This window comes from Eptatretus burgeri, chromosome 13 (assembly GCF_056783735.1).
Source record: "Eptatretus burgeri isolate ZD-2024b chromosome 13, Ebu_testis_v1, whole genome shotgun sequence".
NCBI classification, from domain to species: domain Eukaryota; kingdom Metazoa; phylum Chordata; class Myxini; order Myxiniformes; family Myxinidae; genus Eptatretus; species Eptatretus burgeri.
Genome location: NC_140973.1, coordinates 52433976 through 52456251, shown reverse-complemented (window position 1 = coordinate 52456251; position 22276 = coordinate 52433976). Strand labels below are relative to the sequence as shown.

Here is a 22276-nt window from a genome sequence, read left to right as displayed (position 1 = left end):
AACTGTCTAGCAAGGAGAGACATTAACTCATCAACGACGAAGTCCAGATGAGCTGGGTTTTTGAAATTGTGTGTTTTGTCGAGGCTCATATAAGAGATAACATACAGAACATATAACAAATGGAGAGGACACGAGAGGGGCTTGAGAGGGAAGCATAACAACTAGCCGGTAGGCGACATGGGTGGTCGCTAAACTAAGGCGAATTTGAAATATGTAGATAAGAGAACACAGCAGATGGCATTTTTGTCGTTCGTTGTTCCATACAGGAACATAACGAGCAACTGTCCATTCATCATTTGTGTTCGATTCCCTAACCCTACATTAGGGAATCCCAATGCAAACGTTGGGGTGAAAGCATATAGTCAGGTCAGGTATGGGAGCATGTGCCAGAACAGCGCGTCGCTGCGTCCACTTTCCGCCGGTACTCCAGGGGCCTCCGTCTGGCCATCCCCCAGGCAGATGCCAGGCCCATCCCCATCTCCTTGAGATGATGGTCAACCTGCTGCAACCATGAGGCACGTCGTTGGCCCACTGGCCTCCTCCACTCATGAGAGACTCCCTCGCTGAGAGAATCTGGTGAGCAGGATCAGCGTCAGGAAAACGAGCCATATGTCCATACAGCCGCAACTGACGCTCACGGACTATGCAGGTAACAAATCTCATCCGAGTCTCTCTCAGCAACCGCTCGTTGGACACAAAATCCGACCAGCGATAGCCAAGGATTCTCCGAAGAGACCTGGTACCAAAGGAATTAAGTCTCCGTCTCAGATCCTTGGTCAGAGTCCAAGTCTCTCATCCATAGAGCAAGACTGGAAGTACCAAGGACCTGAAGACTCGGACTTTCGTCCTCCTGCACAGGTACCGGCAGCGCCACACCCATGATTCAGTGAATTCATGACTCCCCAGGCCCGACCCAGACGTCTATTGACCTCTGACTCACAGCCAGCAGAGACATGAATATCACTGCCAAGGTAAGTGAATTTCTCCACGACCTCAACATCCTCACCACAAACAGACACAGACAGGACAGCAGCATCCAAGATGTCACCAAAAGCCTGGATCTTAGTTTTGACCCAAGAAACCCGTAATCCCAGCGGCTCCGACTCCTCATTCAGCACCTCGAGGGCCCCCAAAAGGATGTGTTATAAAGTCTCCGCAAAGATAAACTCATCTTTGATGTCCTCATCTTTGATGATGCAAAGATGTCCGCAAAGATAAACTCATAACTGCATCATCTGCAAAATCAAGGTCCGAGATCTTGACATTCCCAAACAATGCACCGCAGCTTGATCTCTCCGACATCCTCCCTAAAATCCAGTCCATACAAGTGCTGAAAAGTGTGGGGGCCAGTACACACCCCTGACGAACAACAGCAACAACTGGAAATAAGTCAGAGATGGTACCACCACACTTCACAGCACTCTCAGTACCAGAGTAGAGTTCAGACATCAGATCGATCAGTTTTGGTGGCACCCCAAGAAGACCAAGAATCCTCCAGAGGACATCCCGATTCACTGAATCAAACGCTTTACAGAGATCAACATAGGCTGCAAGCAGCCCCTGCCGAAACTCTCGTCTGCGTTCGGTGAGGAAATGAAGAGCAAGGATACGGTCAATCGTTGACCTCTTTGGTGTAAAGCCTGACTGCTCTGGATGCTGGTGCTCAAGCAGATGGTGGCGAACCCTATCAAGAATTATCCGAGCAAAGACCTTGCCCGGCACTGAGAGCAGCGTCACCCCTCGGTAGTTGTTGCAGTCTTGGCGATCACCCTTCCCTTTCCAGAGAGGGAAAACAAGGCCCCTCTTCCAGTCAGTTGGGATGATGCCTGTGTTCCAGGTAGAGCACAAAACTGCATGCAACGACACGAGTGCAGCACTTCCACCAGCCTTGAGAAGTTCGGCATGGATGACACAGATCCCTGGAGCTTTGCCCCGTTTCAACTGGTTCACCACAGCCCGTGTTTCCACAAGCAAAGGTGGACCACAGTTGATTGGAGGGTCAGCAACAGGGATTGTAACACACTTGACGTCCAACTCGACAGCTGGGGGATCATCCTGGTACAACCGCTCAAAGTAACCGGCCCAGCGGGCCTTCACTTCAGACTCCTCTGTCGAGCCTACCACTCTATAGTAGTAATATAAAGCATATAGTAATATAATTGCATACTAGTCATAGTTTTTGACGGATCGGGCTGAATTTTTTGACAAAGAGGTTGATTATAGTTCACATAAAAGCGCAGAAGCCGATTTTTGATTTTCGAAAAAAAAAAAATTTCGGATTTTTTCAAAAATTTCAAAGCCCCGTTGCTAGGCGTCCATAGCAACGGTGGCGTCCATAGCAACGGTGGCGTCCATAGCAACGGTGCTCAAAAGCATCCAACTAGATCCTGGTATGAACCTACCAGTCAAGTTTCATCAAAATCGGTTGACTCCTCTGACTTCCAGAGCTGTCCATTACAAACATACAAACAAACAGACAGACATACAGACAGACGGAAAACCTGAGAATAAGGGTAGTCTTGCGACCACCCAACAGTAGTATAGGGAACAGACATTAGGAGATCTGTGGAAGGAAGAGGAATGGGGCGGGGTACACGTGGGAAATAAGATGGACACTCCAGGGAATTTCAGGAAGGAAAACAGGGAATTTGAAGGAAGTGGGATTGGGTTGGATTATATATCAGGGGTAGAAAAGATCATGATTTTGGATGGGTGAAGATATGAGATGGTGGTGAACAGCTGTTTTGAAGACCTGAAAGGATGAATGTGATTGAAGAGAGTGTGGGAATTTGTTCCAGAGGCAGAGAAAAAAAGAGGAATGAAAGAGTGAAGGTGAGCAGTAATTCATGATTTTGACAATCAGAAGGGGGTTGCTGGCAGAGCTTGAGCGCCTTGCGGAAATATTGGGGGGAGGGGGGGGCGAACAGAGCACAGACAGAGAAGGGGGGGCAAGGCCGGAGAGGAGTCGGTAGAAGACAGAAAGACCACCAACCTGCCTGTGGTGAGAGTGAGAGACCCAAAGACTCGGCTTCATCGCGGGAGATACCAATGATCCTAAAAGCTTTGGTTTCCACAGCGTGAAACTGAGCTAGGTGTGAAGCAGGAGCACCAACCCAGAGTGGAGAGCAGTACTCCATCGGTCTGTGGATGAAAGCTTTGTATCTGGTAAGGAGCTCAGGTGTGCCAAGGAAGGACTTTGCATGATGGAGGATACCAAGTCGGCACATGGCTTTGGAGGCCAGCTTGGAAATGTGGCTTTCCCAGGAAAGATAATGGCAGATAGTGAGACCCAAAAGCTTGAATGACAGAACTTCTTCAAGAGGATTCTAGAGAAAGTCGATGGGTGATTTTCCAAATGGTCTTTTTGGAGAGACATAGTGAGAGTGTGAGATTTGTCAGGATTGAGAGACATGTTCCAAGTGTTTGACCATCTTGTGATTCTATCCAGATCTGCAGAAAGTGAAAAGACTGCTGCTACCTGCCGATCTGAGGGATGACAGATGGTGCGGCAAAGGGTGGAGTCATCAGCAACGAGATAAAGGACTTTTCAGAGATCATTGATGAAAACCAGAAAAAGCACAGGGCCCAGAACACTGCATTGTGGAACTCCAGCCTGGACAGGAAGAGGATATGAGACAATTCCATTAAGAGCCATGCGTTAGTCTGCGACAGGAGAGGAAGTCTGCGAGCCATGAGTGGAAATTGCCTTGGATACCACAAGAAGAGAATTTGGTGAGCAGTATGGGGTGCCAGACCATATGGAATGCTCAAGATATGTCTATGGAGATGGCTCTGATCTCATGTTTGGCATTGAGGACCTTCATCCATTGTTGGGAAAGCAGAAGCAGCATGTCCAGGGTAGAGTGACCCGGTCTAAATCCAAATTGATGATCGGAAATCAAGCCATTGGAGAAGAGGAAGGATTTAATGTCGGATGCCATGATGGATTCCATAACCTCGCTGATGATTGGGAGCAGGCTGACCGATCTGTCGTTGCAGGGATCTGTTTTTGCCCCTTTTTATGCAGAATGGTAATGTTTGTTGATTTACAAGCAGATAGCAGATGACCTTGACAAATGAGAGGGTGAATAGAACAGAGAGAGGGTGAGCAAGAGCAGCAGAGCAGGTTTTTAGGACACGTGAGCTGATGCCGTCTGGACCGGTTGCGGATTCTGAGTCGAGATTTGACAGCAAGCTCTCCACTTTGTCAGAAGAAAAGGACGTAGAGTCCAGGATCAATCGGGAATGACAGGGAAGAATGGGTACCGAGAGTGAGTGGTTGGGAACACAAGATTTGGAAACAAACACAGAGTTAAGGCATTCGGCCTCACGAGCAGAGTTGGCTGTGGTGCAATTTGAAGAGAAGCGGGGGGAGGGGGGGGGACATAGACCAGAAACAGACCTAACAGGGCATAACCACACCACCACGTCTTACAAGAGGGAGATCAGTTTGAAAGATAATTCTTGAGGTTGGACAGAAGTTATTTTCAGGCTCTCCTAAGAGTGGACACACACTTGTTGCAGATATACTGAGATTGCCTTTGATCAGATTTTCCTTCCAGGAAGATGAGGCAAGTTGTTTCAGAGCAACTGCTTCACCACAGAATTCATTGTACCATGGGCAGGAAGAAGGGTAGGATAATTGAAGATTAGTGGGGATAAATCTGTGCATGAGAGAGAGCAGGTTTCTGTGGATGAAGTCCCAGGCTGAGTTAACATCAGGGGCAGTAGATATGGGAGACCAGTCCGGAAGAAAGATGGTGGTTTGCAGTCCTTGCCAATCTTCTTGAGTGAACTTCCAGACTCACTGGCATTGAAGCAGCTCTCTGAGAATAGCCAGAGAGATCTAGACTTTCACTTGCATATGATCAGGTGAACCAATTGGAGCAGAGGAAGAGCAGAAGACATTTGTGGGAAAGTTAGTCATCACCAAAAGGGAGGATTTATCATTGGGAGAAATCAGGGTTGGAAAGTTCACATATTGAGTCAGTTCCATGGAGTTACAGAAGTCCTTTGCTGAAATGCCATGGCTGGTGAGAGAAGTACCAACACCCAGCCAATTTGGATGGTAACAATTGAAATTGTCACATGTGAGGAACAGTGACTTGGGATGAGTGGTTAAAAGTTTGTCCATGTTGTCCGAGAGAGATGTAGATGGAGTCGTCACTGTTCGGAGGACGTTCCAACACATAGATGAACAAGAGATGGGAGAGGAGGGGAAAGTCGCAGCCAGAGGTACTCCTGTATGTTGGGAGGTGTAAGATCAGTACAAGGGCAATGAGAAATTGAATTATTGATGTGAAGTGCAACTCCAACTCCAGGGCGAGGTTCAGGCCAATGAAATTGGAGGAGACAACTGGGGGGAGACAATAACCGGGGAGAGACACGAAGGAGTCAGAGATGTCCTGTGGGAGGAAGGATTCTGTTAAGTATATTATGTCTGGTTTCGTGGCAGCAGCCTGGATTGAGAGATCTGTCAGATTAGAGCAGAGACCTCGATGTTTGAGGTCCACATGTAGAGATAGGAGGGAGGAGGCGTTGGGAGGGTGTAGGATTTCCAGTTTTTCCTTCCTTCTGTATCCATATTCTCCACCCCATGCATCCTCTTCTGCCCCCCCACCCCCTCCCCATTCCTCCCCACACCCATTACGTGTCCAAGTCTCCCTCTATCTTGTTCTTCAACTCTGCTGTTGGTGCCTCTCCCCTCTCTCTACTCTACCTCGTGTTCTGTTGTATCCTGATCCGTTCAGTGTACTATCCCTTCCACGAACCTTGACTCTGTAAACAACAAAAAAATGTCTATGATAATAGTGCTTATCTGAACGAGCCTCCATTTGTCTTAGATAACGAACTAGCATTGTACATGTTACGTGATCCTGTCTATGGCAGATTTAACACTTCTCTGTTCTCTTGTTCCAGAACTTTTTCCAGCAACTCCATGAAATGGCAGCAGCACTTGAGACCATTTGATTATCTACACCTCTCTGTGAAGTTCTTCCATCTGGGTAACCTTGAGATGTGTATCCACTGCATTGCGAGTGATAACCTTCCCGATGTGCTTGTGATTATCACACCAACATTCTGATCTTGTCTAAACCGTTCGATATTTTGTTGCTACATACTGTCTTATGCTGTTTCCTGCAGGCTTGGCATCTTGTTTTGCAATTAATTTTCTATAAACACATATATGGGTTGTGTTGACTATAAAAAGCACAACTTCAAACTCTTAACCATGTTCTTGCTTTGTACTCAACTTGTGATGTTAACTCAGCTTACACATCAACAGAATGGCATGAAAGTTTGTATTCGTGCAACTTTAAGTTTACATTTAGGACACGTACGCATGTTTATGTCTCTCTGTGTGCCCATGTTCGCATGCTTATGACACACTCTGCACCTATGATCACACATTTATGACTCGTTCACCCAAGTTCATATTGTTGCGGTTTTCGCGCCCGCCGGCGTGCTGACGGCCACGTAACTCGAATCGCGGCACGTCGCCCACCGGACGGACAATCCAGTCGTGACCCTCTCGGACTAACGCCGGGAACCAGTCACGGGTGGACCTTTCGGTCTCACCGCGATCGAGCCAATCAGCCCCCGCGTGGGATAGGGTTGCTCGCCAAATTCGAACTACCTAAGTACCCACGCGGAGGGTAGACCGGGCGATCGCACCTCGCCGCAGGTCGACTTCGGACACGGGCCATAGCGACCCGTTCCGTACTATCAGAATAACCGAGCGGTGTTATCGTCGACCTCGACGGTTCGATTAATTATCGGGCGTACTCAGCCCACTACCAACCCTTTACGTGAAGCAAGATGGGGGTTCAATGGGGAAAAAGACGAAGCGAAGCGGGAAACAGTTCAACAATAAAGCACGTTTATTCTCGGCACACGGGAAGCACACAAATACAATTCCACCAAATGCACACAAAAAAGAAAACACAATTCCATTTACACAAAAAGCAAACATAAAAGTGAAAACACAGTGCAGAGCTAATACCGACTACCGAGCACACGGCAACACTTATACAATTCTACTTCACAGACGGCGCCGACAACACATACCCAAAACCAAGGAAAAGAAATACCCTCAAGAATGAGGTAGGCCTGGGGCCGAGACCTGGTCGGGCCTACCCGTCTGGTGATGAGACGCGGAGCGGCGATGGCCCCGCAACCCGCGGGCCTCGTGGACAGTGCCTGGCAGGGGGTGGGAACGGGGCCCCCTTGGTCGCACTATCTCAGCGCGGGGGGAAACAGGAGGGGGTTGCTGATGCTCGGGGTATAGAGGATCTTTATTATGTGCGCGACGAGCGTCTCCACCTCGGCCAGGTCGCGCTGCCGGCCTCCCTCGGGCGCGCAGCTCCTTGCACGACGCGAGCACCCTTCGTCCGACTCGCCGCCTCTCCACAGCTCGTCCCCTCCGTTCCGACTCCAACGCACACGACGAGCAGCTCCACCGCCCGCGAAGTCTTGACTCTCTGTTCCGACTCCTTCGCCTCGTTCCGACTCCGTTCTGCTGACTCTTTCGCTCCGACTTTTACGACTCCTTTTACTGACGAACACCGTCCTTTTATCCCCCCCGTAACTTCGCCTTTGACCCCCTCCCTTTGACCTTTCAACTCGCTCCCCATTGGCCCGAGAAAAAGTGGGCGTGAAGGCTTTTTGATCCACAAATTTGCATATATCGATCGCCCTGGGGGCGGGGCCAATTCGCCCCTCGCTCACCGATTGGACGGCAAAAAGTGGGCGTGTGTCGTTTTGGATCCGTTTTTGAAGCAGAAAATCCGTGATTTTGTACACGCTGTTCAACGTGCGCCCTACACGAGTCCAGCATCGGTGCCCATGAGTGGCGCGAGATGACGGTGATGCGATGGTGGCGAGTTGCGACGGTAAAGGTCATGGCGGTTGTGGTGAAGCGGCGTTGTGGTTGGTGGTTGTTGTTGTGGTTGTGATGGTGGCGATTGGTCCAAAATAAAGATAGTAAAAGAAAAACGGCTATCCTGAAGAGTCGCAGCACGTATAAATGACATGTATTCCCACTAGACAACGGGTTTGGGCCTAACTACACATGCACTTACCGAGATACCTCACCTAAGGGACCTGAATGGTGGTTTGCGAATCTGGTAACCACAACACTACCCCCACCCTTTACAGACTCGTCCCGAGTCGTCAAATTTTCGTGTGCCATCATGTGTAGTTTTCCCCTAGTACACTTTACCTACGGATCCCTGAGTGCGACATTCATGGTATTCGTGTCCCCAAAATAAATAACCTGAGGGCTGCGTAACTACCTAAACAAACTCACTCACACGGACGACTTAAATAAAATTGCCGGCGCTAAGACATACATGCCGGGGGCGCACTCATATTTACAGTACATCTTACCTTAACTTACAAATTTTACACTAAACCATGGCCCAGGATCAATGAACTCTGCAAAAGAAAGCAGTTAGCAGGGAGCCAGGCTGCCCACATGCAGTCTCTGACTCAAACAATGCAGGTGACAGGGAACGTGGCTGGCTGCTCACACGCAGTCCAAGGCCTTCCTTTTTGAACTGAACTCAGTGAACCACAACGGTGCTTGGGCTGCACAACGCAGTCTCCGTGCCAGCTCAAGTGGCACACGCAATGAGCACAACGAATGGATGCATGAACACAAACACGGTGCACGGGCCGCCACTGCAGGCCCGTGTTGTAGCTGCCAACAGGGCAGTTCTCGCAGCTTGCAAACTGTTGCCTTGCGGATCCTGGCGCACATGGAAATGAACAGGGGGGGCAAAGCAAAAATTGAACGGGGGCTGGTGAACAGGGGCAGTGGGCATGGCATGGCAAAGGCAGCAGGCAAACGCAGCCCGCAGAAGAAGGCCGCTGCAGGCAAACACAGCCGGCAGATGAACTGGCCGGCACAGGCCTTGAAGAAAAACAGCCAGCAGATGAACTGGCCGGCACAGGCCTTGAAGCAAACACGGCCAGCCGATGGCACAGGCCTTGCAGCAAAACAACAGCTGCCGATGAAGTTGGCCGGCCTCCGCCTTGAAGCAAAACACGGCCAGCCGATGAAGTTGGCCAGCCTTTGCCGTCAGTGGAAGTTGGTGGAGGGAGTGCGGTGGTGCTGGCCACTTGGAAGGCGGGCTCGGACCTACCTACCCGTCTCCCTCCCAACCTATCGCCTTTGCCTGTCACTGTACATACCCACTCCCTTAATTTGTCAAACCCCAATTTAGCCCCAACTTATTTTTTTGTTGTTTTTATTTTTACTTCCCCACTATAAATCGTCCCCTAACCCCCTTTATCGTCCTTGTTCGGCTAACCTATCCTGTCACCTAGCCTACTCCCAACCCCTACGTTCCCTTCCCGGAGGGGAATAAGGGAGAGCTAACGTCCTGTGTCGAGGCCCAACGAAGCCTCAGAATGGCCTCCCCAGAGTTCGGCGATCTTAACCAAAGTGGGTCCAGCGGCCCACAATGACAGCGAGGGGATGGATGGTGCGGAGGGGTACATCTCCTAATCTATCCTAACCATTTAACTGTTAAACTGCCCGGGGCCTTTCAACAAGCGCCTCTCGCTTAAACTATTGGTTCTAACAACCCAGATTCCCGTCGCCTGTGTTGGTGTCCTTACAATTTCGGGCCTCGCCCCCCAATTTTCTCTCCGTGCCCTCACACGGTCTCCTGGCTGGGACACGTGGCTCACTTTGGCAGGCACGACCCTCTGCCGATTCTCCCGCTATGGCACCCCCGGGCACTACACTGCCTCCGAGCCTACCAGCTCCCTAACACCGGGGAGTGCCCCCCATGGCACCTCCCCTGAAACGCACACGTGGCAGGCCGGCCTCCCGGGCCCCTTTCCGAGGGTCACCCGTGCCCACTGCACTGCCCACGCGGCTAATGGCGCCCCGGGCCCCTGCACCAAGCAGGCGCACCCGTGCCCACTACTCTATCCCGGCCCCCCATGGGCCCTTGGCCTACCGCGGCCGACTAGCCTGGTGCCCGGGGTACCCACTCAGCGATACTCACCTTTCGCAGCCACGCTCCCAAGCCCGTCAACAGGGCTCCTGCACCCCTCCAAATGGGTCTCGAGCCTACTTTCCCACCAACAACAAAACGACCTCCATTTTTCAATTTGACTAACCCCCTAACTCACTTTACTCTGACCCCGGGGTCCCTTGGGCGGGAGTCACTCCTCCCCCCAATCACTCATCGCACCATGCATTCCCCATTCACTCCACTCACACAGACCCGCTGGCCTCACTCACTCAACAAGTACTCACCTCTCAACTCTTCAACACTTCAACACACACACCACTGAACTCTGCCATCCTTCTAACTACATCCCCTAACTAACTCGTGCTCCCACGTCGACCCTTAAACTACAGCACGTTCCTTTTAACACTACGTAGCTAAACTACGTCCCCTGTACACATCCACAAGTCTGTCACTGTCTCCTAATTCATTTTATTTCCCAACCTAAATCTGACTACAATCCCTCTCACTAATCCATTCCACGGACTCCATGAGGACTTACCCCTGCCCCATGAAGTCGGTCTAACTAAGCTAACCCTTCCCCCTAACTAGTTTCCATCCTGTGCCCCTGGGTAAGGGGGTCTTTCACCCCTTGCCCAGGAATCCTGTACACCCGAAAGTGAGGCTTGCTTTTTTTTTTCCCATGCGCAGCACCTGCGCGGCAACTCAGAGCTCGCGCACTTTGCACCTGCCCGTGACGTCATGCAGCTGCACGTGTTCCTCGTCCCTCCTTGGACGCTACCATCCGGCAGAGATACCCCTCCTGCCGGATTCCAACCACACGTGCAGCCATGGCGTCACCGTGCGCATAAAAAAAAACACACAAGCCACACGTCTCGAGGGGTTCCCCACGCGAACACATGTGCTTTGCCCGTTGGAGCTTTACACACACGATCGCGTGGAGAACCCGTCCGGTCCAAATCCATTTACCTGCCTAACTTTGTCCGTCCGCGGGATCGGCAAATCCACCGCGTGAGTTTCCGGACCGGGACTTCACTCTCGCAAGCGAGCACGTGGTGGTCTCGTGCGTTGCACAGCACGAACCGCGTGCTCACTGCTGGGTGAACCCGGCACGGTCCTCGAAACAACTACAGCCGCTACCCGGCTTTCGTTTCTCCCATGTCGCCGTCTCCGTCTCCATTCCACACACGCATACCTGCGTGTTACGACGCACACAGTCCACACCATTAAACTCACACCGGGAGACGCGGCTGCGTGCTCCCGCATGCCAACCGACATCTCCCTCACATACCGCTCTCTCACACACACGGTCTCCCTTGCACACAGCGACCTTGCACACGGCCGTTCACTCACGCGTGCCTCACTACTCTCACACCGTGCCTCATCCACACACGCGGGGGCACTAACCCGCGGTGCCTCATCCATACAGGCCGTTTCACTCACACACACGGCCTCTTCCACACACGGTGCCCCATCCACACCCGGCGTGCTGGGAAGCACGCACTCTGGCACCATCGCCACCACACCACTCACACACGGGGTCGCTTCCACACACGGGGACGCACTCACACCTTGCACCACATACACAGGGACAACCACACTGGGGATTCGTGTCCCCACAAGGGTCTCCGGGGCCTCTATACCCCCCAAGCTCTCCGTGCACCCGTCCACAGCACTCCTCCTCTCAACCTCGCAAAGCACGACCGAACTCACCTGGTCGTGACTCACCTCAAGGGGGCATACTCCCTCCCCTCGTTCCTGGAGGAGGCCATCCCGCTGCTCGCACCGGGTCCCTACACGCTCCGCGAGCTCACCCCCATTGTCCTCCACTACCTCCGTGTGTGCGTGCGCGTCACTTACCCCGTCTTCCTCGTGTAGTCTTTCCTCTATTGTTCCCATCTCCCGTGTCTCTGCCAACTCTTCACCCTTTACCTCCCTTGTCTCAACTATTATTTCTGTTGTCGTCACCTCGTGTCTCGTCTCACACGTTTTGGTCTCCCCATTTAATTTTTCCTTTCGGTCATCGTCACGACCCTCGCCCAACACGTTCCACGAATTATTTTTTCACCCGCCTCCACCGCGGGCCTGTCAGCCGTTGCACCCCCACCCAGCTCGTTTGCTCCCACACGTGAAGTCGCCATTCCCAGCTCCCTGGTCACGGCCTTCATGCCCGCCTGCAGGCATCGGCCCATGTTCTGCGTCTCACCCCGCAGCTCTTTCATTTCTTCCCTCATTTGCTGTGTATTCGCATCCATCGTCGTTTTCACTTCATTTGTATTTGTATCCATCGTCGTTTTCACTTCATTTGTATTTGTATCCATCTTTTCGTTCATTTGTTCGTTCATGCCTTTCATTTCGTTTTTCATATTCGCCTCCATCTTTTCGATCATTTGTTTGTTCATGCCTTTCATTTCGTTTTTCATTTCATTTGTCATTGCCGCATTCATTTGTGCCAGCATGGTGAATAGCTGGGCCATGTCGGATGCACTCAAGTGAGCCGTTTCGGCAGGGGTTGGGGAAGGGTCTTGGTGGAGAGGGTGGAGGTGTCATACACCGCGGCCGCTGCCGCACCCACCTCGGGTCCTGGGTTCAGTTGGGCGAGTCCGTGTTCCTGCACAATCAACATTTCCTGCTCGGGGATTCCATCCTGGACCATGGATCCTACACATTCTACATCCATTTCTAATACCCCCGGCTCCCGCTCGCCTTGAGACGCCATCTTGCTTCTCGTGAAGGGTTAATTTGCTCGCTCGTAATTTGGAGGGAATCGGGGGTCGCTTCTCTCACCCCTGGACCGATTCCCGTGAATTTCGCTGGAGACAGGAGAGCCTGTTGTCCCGCTCTCCAATACCAGTGCCGCGAGGAGGGCGATGAATTTGTATCCCACTCCTGACACCAGTGTTGCGGTTTTCGCGCCCGCCGGCGTGCTGACGGCCACGTAACTCGAATCGCGGCACGTCGCCCACCGGACGGACAATCCAGTCGTGACCCTCTCGGACTAACGCCGGGAACCAGTCACGGGTGGACCTTTCGGTCTCACCGCGATCGAGCCAATCAGCCCCCGCGTGGGATAGGGTTGCTGGCCAAATTCGAACTACCTAAGTACCCACGCGGAGGGTAGACCGGGCGATCGCACCTCGCCGCAGGTCGACTTCGGACACGGGCCACTTAAGCGACCCGTTCCGTACTATCAGAATAACCGAGCGGTGTTATCGTCGACCTCGACGGTTCGATTAATTATCGGGCGTACTCAGCCCACTACCAACCCTTTACGTGAAGCAAGATGGGGGTTCAATGGGGAAAAAGACGAAGCGAAGCGGGAAACAGTTCAACAATAAAGCACGTTTATTCTCGGCACACGGGAAGCACACAAATACAATTCCACCAAATGCACACAAAAAAGAAAACACAATTCCATTTACACAAAAAGCAAACATAAAAGTGAAAACACAGTGCAGAGCTAATACCGACTACCGAGCACACGGCAACACTTATACAATTCTACTTCACAGACGGCGCCGACAACACATACCCAAAACCAAGGAAAAGAAATACCCTCAAGAATGAGGTAGGCCTGGGGCCGAGACCTGGTCGGGCCTACCCGTCTGGTGATGAGACGCGGGCAACGATGGCCCGCAACCCGCGGGCCTCGTGGACAGTGCCTGGCAGGGGGTGGGAACGGGGCCCCCTTGGTCGCACTATCTCAGCGCGGGGGGAAACAGGAGGGGGTTGCTGATGCTCGGGGTATAGAGGATCTTTATTATGTGCGCGACGAGCGTCTCCACCTCGGCCAGGTCGCGCTGCCGGCCTCCCTCGGGCGCGCAGCTCCTTGCACGACGCGAGCACCCTTCGTCCGACTCGCCGCCTCTCCACAGCTCGTCCCCTCCGTTCCGACTCCAACGCACACGACGAGCAGCTCCACCGCCCGCGAAGTCTTGACTCTCTGTTCCGACTCCTTCGCCTCGTTCCGACTCCTTCGCCTCCGTTCTGCTGACTCTTTCGCTCCGACTTTTACGACTCCTTTTACTGACGAACACCGTCCTTTTATCCCCCCCGTAACTTCGCCTTTGACCCCCTCCCTTTGACCTTTCAACTCGCTCCCCATTGGCCCGAGAAAAAGTGGGCGTGAAGGCTTTTTGATCCACAAATTTGCATATATCGATCGCCCTGGGGGCGGGGCCAATTCGCCCCTCGCTCACCGATTGGACGGCAAAAAGTGGGCGTGTGTCGTTTTGGATCCGTTTTTGAAGCAGAAAATCCGTGATTTTGTACACGCTGTTCAACGTGCGCCCTACACGAGTCCAGCATCGGTGCCCATGAGTGGCGCGAGATGACGGTGATGCGATGGTGGCGAGTTGCGACGGTAAAGGTCATGGCGGTTGTGGTGAAGCGGCGTTGTGGTTGGTGGTTGTTGTTGTGGTTGTGATGGTGGCGATTGGTCCAAAATAAAGATAGTAAAAGAAAAACGGCTATCCTGAAGAGTCGCAGCACGTATAAATGACATGTATTCCCACTAGACAACGGGTTTGGGCCTAACTACACATGCACTTACCGAGATACCTCACCTAAGGGACCTGAATGGTGGTTTGCGAATCTGGTAACCACAACAATATGTTTATGACTCATGCATCCATGTTTGCAGGTTTATTACTCGCTGTGTGCCCATATTCACATGCTTATGACTCACTGTGCACATATGATCACACATTTATGACTCGCGCATCCATGTTCACATGTTTATGACTCGCTGTGTGCCTATGTTCGCATGCTTATTACATGCTGTGCACATATCACACGTTTCTGACTCGCGCATCCATGTTCACATGTTTACGACTCGCTGTGTGCCTATGTTCGCATGCTTATTACATGCTGTGCACATATCACACGTTTGACTCGTGCATCCATGTTCACATGCTTATGACTGTCTTCCCATGTTTGCATGTTTATGACTCATGCACCCAAGTTCACTTGTTTATGAATTGCTGTGTACCCATATTCACATGTTTATGACTCTGTTTCCCCATGTTTGTATGTTTATGACTCATGCACCCAAGTTCACATGTTTATGACTGTTTACCCATATTCGCATGTTTATGACTCATGAGACCATGTTTGCATGCTTTTGATTCGTGCATGTGTTCGTGGAAAATCTCATTCGCCAAATGTCCACAGGTCATATTGAATATAACCACAGAACTGTGATAATGGCAAATTTGTGGTGGTTTGGTGATGTCACTCACCACTGTCCCACAACCCCCTCCCCCCTCCACCTTTAAGACTATTTGCATCTTTCTAAAGAATAAATAAAAAAAAGCAAAAACTATAAACTTTGCTTCGTTTAGCTGTTACTTTCACCTCATCCATAATGCGTTTTTTGAAATGAGGCTTTCATTTTGGGGCCTTGTTAAAATCGCATCCTGACTTGAACTCACCTCCATCACATAGCATAAAACGAAGATTCGATATTTCCGAAGCATAGCAAGGACATCTTTAGTACTCTGTGGTTTAATGTTATTTATCTGAACAAATCACCCATCTTTATCATTGAGTCTAATATTTCATGTTAATACTAAACTACTCACGTGTGGTCATTCCACTCAATCCTTTCTCTCCTTCATACTCTCTTTAACGCAGCCACATGTCTCGTGCTGTTTTTGATCCATTCGGTAATGTTCAGCATTACAAGCTTTTGCAATCCAACCCAAATCGGTCTTCTGTAATTTTCCAAAATGCTTTTATAAAATGTGACTTATTATTTTAGGTGTCTTAGATGCTTTCAATTTGTTGTGTGTGTGTGCGTGCATGTGCACAAATCAGCCAATGTTGTTGCCCCGCCGCCTTGTGCTGCATATGAACGAAGAAAAGTTAGGATGATCCACTTTCAAACATGATGGCATCACCAATTCACATGGCTATCTAGCCAACAAGGCTCAGGTCTTAATTTGATATTTGCCTTTGACAGCCATACAGCTTGGTGGTGCCTTCATTTTAGAATACTAATGCTACCCAAAGCATTCTGAGTAAATTGAAGGGACCTCCAGTATAATCCTGTGAAACATGTATCATTAAGTTCCTGTGAAGGAGAACATCAAATCACGTGAAATTAACAGAAGACCTTCTGCCCAATTTGGTGACACCTCTTTCACTTTGTGTTGAAATAGTTGTGAGTTTGAATATGGCCGTGAATCATTGAGCAACATTAAGCATTCTCATGTGAAACCAAATGTGTTGATCGGAACCAAGATCCCTCAGATTACTATCTGTGAAATTTCAGAATTGGACATCAGTGTTGGAAATGTTGAAACTTATTCATTCCTACTTTTGCAGTTCATTAAGGATGAGTACCATCAATCCAATCTATGGAAAGTTTGACGATGAAGGACTCTTCTGGCCTCAGCTGCATTGTCGTTTTGGTGTGCTCCGTCAGCTGATATTCGGCAGTTGCCTTTTTGGATTCTGGCCTTCGACGGGTCCCTGGCAGCTGTCTAATGATATCAGGATTGTTCAAAAAAAAACCATCTTGAGTTCTTCCTTCAAAGTCCTTCCTCAAGTTTATGGGGACATTCCTATCAACGATTTACATTTGATAATTCACTGAAGAGTACTTGTTTGGAAAGCCATCCTGCAGGTGTGTACAAGTAATGTGAAGCAGTTGCTGTGCATTAGTTTATGGTTGAGGAATGATTTGGTGTTTTTTTATATCCCAGTCTTGTGATTGTAGTTGCATAGCACCACCATTTAGTGTTCATGATCCACTTGAAGTTTCACTTTTGCAGAATGATGATGGTATCTTGACGACTATAAACAGTGAGAGACCATGCTTGATGGGTTAATGTAAAGTGGGTACGAAAGGACCTTGTGTTTGATCTGAAGGCAAGTTGTGTGGCCATTGTCAGAGAGAGAGAGAGAGAGAGAGAGAGAGACAGAGAGACAGAGAGACAGAGAGACAGAGAGACAGAGAGACAGAGAGACAGAGAGACAGAGAGACACAGAGAGAGAGAGAGAGAGGCAGAGAGAGAGAGAGAGAGGCAGAGAGAGAGAGAGAGAGAGAGAGAGAGAGAGAGAGAGACGCAGAGAGAGAGAGAGAGAGAGAGAGGGAGAGAGAGAGACAGACAGTGAGAGATAGAGAGACAGACAGTGAGAGATAGAGAGACAGGCAGAGAGAGAGAGAGAGAGAGAGAGAGAGAGAGAGAGAGAGAGAGAGAGAGAGAGAGAGAGACTTATGGAAGACTTTAACAGGTGAAAGGACCTGGATCAATCATTTCATGCGAGTCAAAGCAAGCTGTGAAGTGGAGACGTTGTTCCCCACCACCAAAATAATTTGAGATTCAGCCATGAACTAAAAAGATCATTGCAAGTGTTTTGGACCCTTCAACCTTTAACTTTTGGGAAATTTCTTGAATGTACGAAAGCCATCAATCCACGTCACTACAGTGACATGTTACACAATGAAGTGAGACAAAGTAGTACATCAATGATGCCCAGGTATGCTGTCCCACCCTGTGACTTAAGCACATGACAATGTTCACCCTCACATGGTAAGTGACCACAACTACTTGAGTGGAGATGGGTTGGAAATTTTAAATCACAGTTGACTTGTCACATTGTGATTTTCAGCTTCTTGGACAACTCAACTCAAACATGTGCATGGCATCGAGTTTACAAAGATGAAGACGTTGGAGCACATGTCCTGACATGGCTGTGTACCTGTCCCGAAGAAGTCTACACCCATGGTGGCATTAATGGCACAAGCGTACATGTAGCAAGGAAATATCATCAGCTGGTTTCATCACCATCCCTGTACTTTGATCTTCTCCAATAGAAAACCCATATGAACATTGGAATCATCTCGTCCATCATAAACTTTGGTTCACCATTGCTTTTAGCTCAATTGAGGCACCTTGTGACGATCCATAGCAGCCAAAGAAATACATCTCAGTCATACTCATGCATTTTGATTTGGTTGGGTTCGACCCATCAATTTCCTTCACAGGTCCACTGGTACAAGCTGAAGGTTGTGGATGCAAAATTCGAGCTTTCGATTTGAGCCAGTCTCAGGTTCAAATTCATTCATTTTTCTGTTTTTGTTCAAAGCAAAATGGTAGCTTGTGATGCAGTGACCATGAATGTACAGTATGTTAGAGGTTTAAATCTGTCACAATTCCTATTCATCTGACATTTGCACCTCATCACAATGAGGCGTGACTTCCGTGATCAGTTTGTGTATAAAACGGGAAGTAGCTCAAGCTGACCTGTGGGCAGCACTTCAAAGGGCACATTCCAAAAAGTTACAAAAATGTTTATTTGTCCATTTGGGTTTATCAATATACATTTCTGGGCAGACTGTACAGGGTTTCATTGACTTCACAGCTGTTTGCGTTAAGTTGCCGGCCATCCTCTGGGACACGTACATGGCCTCCCAAGTAGAAAGATAAACTTTTTAACGAATCACCTGACGGGCATCATAACAGAAAAGAAAAAAAAAATAATAATAATAATAAACAGCTTTCTTTAATGTTATGAAATAGACACTAGCAATAAATTTCCTACTAATTCTGAAAAAGGATCGATATACTTCACTATGGTATGTACATTACATAGTGCACAGATACGAATACCGGAACGGAAATGTACAATGTTTAAGCAAAACCTGGTTAGTTGACAGTTCTCCACGGTAAAAGGTACCATGTATGGGCGAGACTGCAATCAGGGTCACTTCAATAATCACAAGGCAAACCGTAGAGTTTGAGAAAAAAAAAAGTTTCACGGGAGGAGTGAAGAACAAAACTTTCTAAAACCATGGGAAATAAATTCGCTGCACTTAAATGCAATTTATCATCTTACACTTTTGTGTCTTCATGTCCCCCTCCCATCCAATTATGTGCCTTCCATGTCCCGCTCCCATCCAATTATGTGCCTTCCATGTTCCCCTCCCATCCAATTATGTGCCTTCCATGTCCCCCTCCCATCCAATTATGTGCGTTCCATGTCCCCCTCCCATCCAATTATGTGGCTTCCATGTCCTGCTCCCATCCAATTATGTGCCTTCCATGTTCCCCTCCCATCCAATCATGTGCCTTCCATGTCCCCCTCCCATCCAATTATGTGCCTTCCATGTCCCCCTCCCATCCAATTATGTGCCTTCCATGTCCCCCTCCCATCCAATTATGTGCCTGCCATGTCCTGCTCCCATCCAATTATGTGCCTTCCATGTTCCCCTCCCATCCAATTATGTGCCTTCCATGTTCCCCTCCCATCCAATTATGTGCCTTCCATGTCCCCCTCCCATCCAATTATGTGCCTTCCATGTCCCCCTCCCATCCAATTATGTGCCTTCCATGTCCCCCTCCAATCCGATTATGTGCCTTCCATGTCCCCCTCCCATCCAATTATGTGCCTTCCATGTTCCCTTCCCATCCAATTATGTGCCTTCCATGTCCCGCTCCCTTCCAATTATGTGCATTCCATGTCCCCCTCCCATCCAATTATGTGCCTTCCATGTCCCCCTCCAATCCAATTATGTGCCTTCCATGTCCCCCTCCCATCCAATTATGTGCCTTCCATGTCCCCTTCCCATCCAATTATGTGCCTTCCATGTCCGCCTCCCATCCAATTATGTGCCTTCCATGTCCCCTCCCATCCAATTATGTGCCTTCCATGTCCCCCTCCCATCCAATTATGTGCCTTCCATGTCCCCCTCCCATCCAATTATGTGCCTTCCATGTCCCCCTCCCATCCAATTATGTGCCTTCCATGTCCCCCTCCCATCCAATTATGTGCCTTCCATGTCCCCCTCCCATCCAATTATGTGCCTTCCATGTTCCCTTCCCATCCAATTATGTGCCTTCCATGTCCCGCTCCCTTCCAATTATGTGCATTCCATGTCCCCCTCCCATCCAATTATGTGCCTTCCATGTCCCCCTCCAATCCAATTATGTGCCTTCCATGTCCCCCTCCCATCCAATTATGTGCCTTCCATGTCCCCTTCCCATCCAATTATGTGCCTTCCATGTCCCCCTCCCATCCAATTATGTGCCTTCCATGTCCCCCTCCCATCCAATTATGTGCCTTCCCTGTCCCCTCCCATCCAATTATGTGCCTTCCATGTCCCCCTCCCATCCAATTATGTGCCTTCCATGTCCCCCTCCCATCCAATTATGTGCCTTCCATGTCCCCCTACCATCCAATTATGTGCCTGCCATGTCCTGCTCCCATCCAATTATGTGCCTTCCATGTTCCCCTCCCATCCAATTATGTGCCTTCCATGTCCCCCTCCCATCCGATTGTGCCTTCCATGTCCCCCTCCCATCCAATTATGTGCCTTCCATGTCCCCCTCCCATCCAATTATGTGCCTTCCATGTTCCCTTCCCATCCAATTATGTGCCTTCCATGTCCCGCTCCCTTCCAATTATGTGCATTCCATGTCCCCCTCCCATCCAATTATGTGCCTTCCATGTCCCCCTCCCCTCCAATTATGTGCCTTCCATGTCCCCCTCCCATCCAATTATGTGCCTTCCATGTCCCCCTCCCATCCAATTATGTGCCTTCCATGTCCCCCTCCCATCCAATTATGTGCCTTCCTTGTCCCCCTCCCATCCAATTATGTGCCTTCCATGTCCCACTCCCTTCCAATTAATGTGCCTTCCATGTCCCCCTCCCATCCAATTATGTGCCTTCCATGTCCTTCTCCCTTCCAATTAATGTGCCTTCCATGTCCCCCTCCCTTCCAATTATGCCATCCATGTCGCCCTCCCATCCAATTATGTGCCTTCCATATCCCCCTCCCATCCAATTGTGTGCCTTCCATATCCGCCTTCCATATCCCCCTCCCATCCAATTTTGTGCCTTCCATGTCCCCCTCCCATCCAATTATGTGCCTTCCATATCCCCCTCCCATCCAATTGTGTGCCTTCCATATCCGCCTTCCATATCCCCCTCCCCTCCAACTGTGTGCCTTCCATATCTGCCTTCCATATCCCCCTCCCATCCAATTTTGTGCCTTCCATGTCCCCCTCCCATCCAATTATGTGCCTTCCATGTCCCCCTCCCTTCCAATTATGTGCCTGCCATGTCCCCCTCCCTTCCAATTATGTGCCTTCCTTTCTCTCTCCTCCCCCCCCCCCAAATAAAAATACTGAAATGGTAAAGACATTGGAACCATTGGGGAATGCAATTTTCTCAGCAATGTGGCGTCACCAGTCACCATTTTCCTCGCTTGAAAGCCAGCCACACGGGAACCGAAGATGCCACAAGAGCAGTCCTGCTTGAACCTGACCCTGTAACTGGCTTTGAAATGATGCCTTAAAAGGCCAACAGAGACTGTGTTTAGGGAAATACAGCGGTAGCAGCAGAGACTCTTCATCTCTTAGAATTGTAGCGAGCAGCCAAAGCCAATGTCAAGAACATTCAGTGATGATGTAGGTCTTCATTAAACCACCTCTCAAAGCTTGTAAGATTAGGCAGGCTGACGCAGAGAGGTGGGGAATACTAGATGCACGACAAGATTTGGGGGAATTGGGGATCGAAGAAAGGAGCTTCACGGAACACGAGAGAGTATGTAATACAGCTGCCATCGCTCGTGCTATACACTAGTCGCGTCGTTGCACCGAGTACCCTGCACTTAGAGGTCCGACACACGAGCCATCCCTCATTGCTCACACCAACAGGTGACGTTTTCGATGAAGTGCGAGGTGGTCGGAGCGTGAGAAGCTGCGCTCACAGTCCGTACACTTGAACGGTTTCACTCCCGTATGTTTGCGATAATGACGCGTGAGCTCGTCCGAACGTGCAAACTTCCAGGTGCAACCAACCCATGTGCACCGGTACGGCTTTTCTCCTGTCAAAAGGTTTGGGGGTGGTCGAGAAGTAATGTCGTGTAAGCATTCCTTGTAATAAAGTAACTATCAACAAAGAAGGCATTTTTGTAGGTCGACTTCATGTCCTTCACCCTAGTGTCCATGTGTTTGATGGACAACTAATCTCAACATTTAAAAAAAAACGACATTTATAGCATCAGAAACAACATCGAACCAGCAATACAACACGAATAACCCAATGTAATCAATAACTCAAACTTTGGACTGAGTCCCATAGCAAATGTGCATTTCTCCTTTAAAAATAAAATTGAAGCACCTGATCATGTCCATCCACAACGCTTTAATTGTCTAATCATGTTTTGTTAGAGTTTGAGTTTGAGGGTACATTTCCATATGGGACAAAGGACCAACTCAGTGCAAAGCCAGTCTCTGATAAACCTCTTTATCCAAATGAGGTACCAAGTACCACCTGG

The 22276-nt window shown here is 49.6% G+C and overlaps 2 protein-coding genes across 10 annotated transcripts in view; one reads left to right on the top strand and one right to left on the bottom strand.

Moving 5' to 3' along the window:
- The window catches only part of COMMD6 (COMM domain containing 6), a 33926-nt gene extending 27375 nt beyond the window's left edge, over window positions 1-6551 (top strand). Inside the window, exon 7 of one of the 2 annotated variants that reach the window (XM_085852439.1) lies at window positions 5920-6551. In XM_085852439.1, the coding sequence (XP_085708565.1) occupies window positions 5920-5970 (51 nt within the window). In that variant the 3' untranslated portion in view covers window positions 5971-6551. The remainder of the gene's footprint in view (window positions 1-5919) is intronic. The other variant, XM_085852438.1, reaches the window with a different exon arrangement.
- Window positions 6552-20073: 13522 nt separating this feature from the next.
- The window catches only part of LOC147014478 (Krueppel-like factor 3), an 88667-nt gene continuing 86464 nt past the window's right edge, over window positions 20074-22276 (bottom strand). For 7 of the 8 annotated variants that reach the window (XM_085852434.1, XM_085852433.1, XM_085852432.1 and 4 more), the window contains one exon: window positions 20074-21823. In XM_085852434.1, coding sequence (XP_085708560.1) covers window positions 21642-21823 — 182 coding nt within the window. In that variant the 3' untranslated portion in view covers window positions 20074-21641. The remainder of the gene's footprint in view (window positions 21824-22276) is intronic. The other variant, XM_085852431.1, reaches the window with a different exon arrangement.